Source organism: Anopheles aquasalis, chromosome 2 (genome assembly GCF_943734665.1).
Source record: "Anopheles aquasalis chromosome 2, idAnoAquaMG_Q_19, whole genome shotgun sequence".
NCBI lineage: Eukaryota > Metazoa > Arthropoda > Insecta > Diptera > Culicidae > Anopheles > Anopheles aquasalis.
The window spans coordinates 462,501-467,500 of NC_064877.1; the positions used below are offsets into that span (position 1 = coordinate 462,501).

At 43.1% G+C, this 5,000-nt stretch overlaps 1 protein-coding gene across 5 annotated transcripts in view; it reads right to left on the reverse strand.

Annotated features, from left to right (window-relative positions):
- Positions 1 to 4,659, reverse strand: part of LOC126569709 (ATP-binding cassette sub-family C member 4) — an 8,969-nt gene extending 4,310 nt beyond the window's left edge. The window contains exons 1-5 of one of the 5 annotated variants that reach the window (XM_050226982.1): positions 4,526 to 4,659; positions 2,060 to 2,325; positions 679 to 810; positions 328 to 614; positions 1 to 87 (exon numbers count right to left, since the gene is read on the reverse strand). The exon at positions 1 to 87 is cut by the window's left edge and continues 317 nt beyond it. In XM_050226982.1, coding sequence (XP_050082939.1) covers positions 1 to 87; positions 328 to 614; positions 679 to 810; positions 2,060 to 2,244 — 691 coding nt within the window. In that variant the 5' untranslated portion in view covers positions 2,245 to 2,325; positions 4,526 to 4,659. Of the gene's footprint in view, positions 88 to 327; positions 615 to 678; positions 811 to 2,059; positions 2,573 to 2,878; positions 3,026 to 4,201; positions 4,399 to 4,525 lie in introns of those variants that run through there. The other 4 variants (XM_050226978.1, XM_050226980.1, XM_050226979.1 and 1 more) reach the window with 4 other exon arrangements.
- Positions 4,660 to 5,000: the final 341 nt, after the last annotated feature.

Genomic DNA, 5,000 nt, shown 5'->3' on the forward strand with positions numbered 1-5,000 from the left:
TTGCGCCAACCAGTGCGTTTGAATCGAACGTTCCCTCATCGGCTTCCAACCGACCATCCGGTGGCATGGTTGTTTCCCATGTTTCATCTTGAAATTAGAAATCATGCGGTAACGAGAGAAAAGCAGCAATTATACACTTTTTTCTTGTGGTTTGCGCAAAGGAAATTGATAACGGATGATAAGGTCCGCTTAGAGTTCATTAGGTAGAATGCGCCTTCATTTGTCCTATTAGCATAAGAACTTCCGACTTCGACTATATACAACATAAAACATGCACGCGCTTCGAATGAAACAATAAACAATATTAAAAAGTACAGTTAACATTACCTTGCTGGCCAGTGCCCATACCAATGCTGTTGCCGGGAGCTGGGGAATCATTATCTATGCGAATGCGTCGCTTACGCCGCCGACGATTGATCATGGCGTTTTCATCAAACACGAGCTCCTGCAGATGAGATTCAGTGGTCTCGGGAACACTCATCAGCGGATGGGCCACTGGGAGCGGTGGGGTAACGATCAACATTTCATCTAATCCTTGTACTCCTAGATGAGTGGAGTTAGTCGGTTCTTGAAACTGTATCAACAGCTGGGCCAATACCACGGGCAGGATAGTTCTGCAAGGCGAGGAAGCTCAAATTAAAAAAGGAAAAAGTACAAGACAGCATTCAAACTCCTTACTTTATAAGAACAAAAAGGAAGATCAGAAATCCATCAAACAAACATTGCTTATAGAAGGTCCGGAACAAGGCATTGCGTAGCTTTGGTCGCCGGTTGGCTATGCGTGCCTGGGAAACTTCCCTTTCCCACTGTCTGTTGAAGAAAAACAAGAAACGAAATGATAACGATGCTAGAGTGACAGTCGTTTAACAGTAAATCAATCCATTATCGTCAGCAGCTATGGTTTTAAATATGTAGTAGCATGCATCATAACTTTCAGAGCTAATGATAACCTTATCTAGTAATGAAATTGATACCAATAGGCCACTGGCATTCATGCCGATCCTCCAGTAGTGCAAATAACTTTCGATGCTCCAGTCAGTGAACCTGCGAAAGCTTATCTGCCGGTAATATTCTTCAAACCTTTTTTCGTGTAACCAACAGAGAGAGATACCCTTTTAGCCAAAATAAAAAAATACTGCAGGGTATTAGTTCGATGTTGTGTAAAAGCTGATTGCGAGAAAAATCATTCCACATTCCACACCTCCACATTTGTGTTGAGCAATACTTTATGTTAAGATGTCGATTGTCTCCCACGGCCATGTCGCTCTAAATGAAATGATTAATTGATTTCACCTCGAACCATACTTTAATCAAATCAGGCGACGATCAGCTGGCTGAATATATTTAAAGTACGATTTTATGCGACTAGAACGACGGTTTCATAATTCTTGTTTTCTAGGCTACAAAAAAATCATCAAATTGTTTTTGCCTCTCATTTAAAACAGGTTTGAACGTAATATGCCAAAAGAACCAAGCCGAACTTGGCAGGTTCTTGATGGTTCCGCCAGTACCGGTTCTATAAAAAAAAAGTCGTCTCGAAAGCGAGCTTTGATCCGCTCCACCGGACCACTAGATGAATCTGCTGCCTCTGGATGACAACAGCAACACTCAACCTGTATACCCCAATATACGTGAAAAAAATCCTATCATAAGTCTTGCAGGAAAGGGGTTGTACAAAATGGTATGTTTTCAAGGTTAACGGAAGCGTTATCTTGCCTGGACTGTCTTGGCCCAGGTTAGTAACAAACAATGTTATGTGATAGCAGCGCGTGTTGAGGCGCATCTGGAGGCCAAAGATATGAAGTGACATAAATTTTAGTTGATAAATCTCAGCACCCATTGCCGAGATGATACCGATTGCGTTAGAATATCAAAATTTATCCAAAAAGATTTTTCCAAAAAATTACACAACATTCCAAGAGGAACCGATATATTTCCGAACCGAAAAACAATAAATATGCCGAGGACGCGTTGAACATTTTTTTTAGAATGTTAGGATGTGGTTAGGATGTGGTACAAGCAATTTTTCATAAAATAGAGCTATGCGCAATGTACTTACTCTTCCAGCTGATCTCCGAGCTGTTCGGATCGGTCTTGCTTCAGACATTTGGTCAGATCGTCCTTCCCAAGACCCAAGCGGGATCCTCGCCAAAAAAGGGGCAGAATCCATCCGAAGAATAGCTGTGACAAACAGAACGCTCCTTTGCGGGGATTCTTCTTCACCGGCTTGCGGGAACTGTCCATCGTGGTTGCGCAGTTCGAACACGTGGAGCGTGATGACACACCAAGGCAATCACTGTCGTCGGTGTCTGTCGCTGGCCGTTCCTATTGCGCGAGTAACAACACTGGTGCAGTATGTATAGCAACGCCACCGTTAAACACATTAACTACTACCGAAGCGAAAGTGAACGCTCTTGTTAAACGGAACACACTGCATGTCTCAAGGATGGATTGAAGCACAAATCGAAACAGAAATGTTCTTCCTTCCACCACGACTTCCTCTGTCAGCTAATCAATAATCACAAACCAACCACTCTCTTTCCGTTATCACAATTTCGAAGGCACCATATAGCTGTAAACGAAGGCAATCACTCCACATTAAAAAGTCGGCACGCTATACAGTTCTTCATCCGGTGTGGCCCTCTCTTTTGGCAATGCTACCCACTAGAAATGCATCATTTACGCTGGTTTACGCAAGGTGTGCACTTCCACAGGAAGTTCATAAACGTAGTTTTACGATAACCAGCCGTTGGCGGAATTAAATCAAACGAAAATTAATTAAATGCCATCGCACAGCATGGTCACCCGATACTTTGGAGGTCAATTGGTAGAGTCAATTCACGAAACGTATTTTTGATTATTGCCGGTAACTGGTTACCGGTCTGCTATCTAATGGTGGACTATAATCGTTTCGATTGGATCGTGAAGAAGCACCGATTCACGCGACAGAAAAGTCCTTCGAACAGTATAAATTAAAGTCACGAACAGGCCAGGGCACGGTTAGCACGGAACTGGCCAGGGCAAATGTTCTTGCTCAACTGACTACGGGCTTTGCCATGCGGTGATAATGATGTGTTCTACATCCCAACGTTCCACGCTGATAAGAGGTGCTTGATCTGGTGCAAAGAACCGATTCAATCCAGTGGAGAAGTAATGCTGCCCTATGTATATTGCCTTTGTCAACCTAGACGACTGTTATTCCTTCACTACGGTCGTTTTATATCAATGTTAGCTAATATTTACCTCTTAAACTTATGGTATGAACCTTAGGTGTGAGGAACTGCGGTAAAAGATAGCGCGAGGATCGGATACAATTTCCAACTAACATTATCTCAAATTCTAATTTGCATAATTAAATTCAATTGTTCAACCAGATGTAAAGCAAATCATGTAACCTGCTGTTACTCACTCAGGACACGAGCGAAGTTTACAAGTAACAACAATCATTACCCATCGCGTATCAATCTGTTGCGATAAGAATGAGTTAACATCGAGCTGACTGCCGTAATAATCAACGTTTGAATGTAAATATAAGAGAGCATTAAAAATGCTTCAGCACCAACGCCGATCGGTCGATCGACGCGGATCTGTAGGGATGCAGGTTCTGTTCTAGAAGCACGATTACGACTGATAGCGGTCCAAGAGGAAAAAAACGGAATACGATTAAAAGACGGTTGAAAAACTGACGGAAGTATCAATTTGCGACATTTAAGTCGTGTAATGTTTGATTATTAAATATGTTTTGCTTGCTCATGTCCGTGTCTGCTCAGAATAAACCACAAAAGTCATGGAACAGGACAAAACTCGGTAAACCGTCTCGCCATGCTACTGAGCGTTGATAAGGGACACGGTGTCGACGCTTTCAACATATGGCTCCCATTCCTATTTCACCTAATGGGTCGCTATTGGTCACGAAGAAGAATTATGCAAAGCTGTTAGTTGTTGCGAAACGTCTCACGGCATCCAGCATTGGGTCACACCTATAATAATGCGTTAATTTGATTTAGAATTCTGTGTTAAAGGGAAATAAACGACCAGTGAGTTTGTCAACAAGAAGGTAGAATCATTCCTGAGACCCAACGAGTCTGGATTCCTCCGCATCATGTTAGCCGGTCGCACGTGTAATTAACAGAGTGCAACGGCACGTGCCCCGGTGATGAACAACCGTGCGAAGAACCCATACAAAATATCTCTCTCTTACGCAATACCACGCACGGCATCCGGCGCCACGGAACGCATTCCAAAAATACGTTCTTTACGTTCTTCACACACGCGGCCTTAGCTTCCGGGAGGAAAGTAAGGAAGAAGAATCGAACAGAAAACCAACACACACGGCACGCACTTTCTGAACTAACTCCACGGATTCCCCGTTGCAGAGAACAATCGATCTTCTTATGGCGCCCGCCTATGATCATGCGCGCTTTACTTTATGCGTCTGTGCCGCGCAGCACAAAACAACAGAAAATGAGAACGGAAGGGCTTTTTGATCACATCGAACTACGAGCTATCTGAAACAGTTGTTTACTTAATGTGTACACATTTCGGCAGCTTCCAGTTCGCACGACGATGCACAACAGGTTATTACGCAAAGCACCATCAACAAACAACAGCAAAGGTAGTAATGGTCGCCACGGTAACGCGGCCGGCGCTATGCGATCCCCGGATCAACCCTTTCGCGACAAACACCAAAACTCGGATCCATGTGAAGCGACCCCCGCGGGCAAAATAATACAGCAGAATAGCGTCACTATTCTGCTATGACGTTGTATGACTATTCTGCTACGATTTGTTTGTAAAGCCGGCGATACATGAAGCGTAAACTCAAGCGTAAATATAAAATTAATTTACACTTGAACATGTTTACATGACCGGGTTGAGACGTGTAATCCGAATTACACTGAACTTTTATCGACTTTTGTGAGAAAAATAGGATCTTTTTTCCGAATAAAAAGATTAAAAACGCTAGTAATGAACACTCACTATTAATGCAAACCACAAAC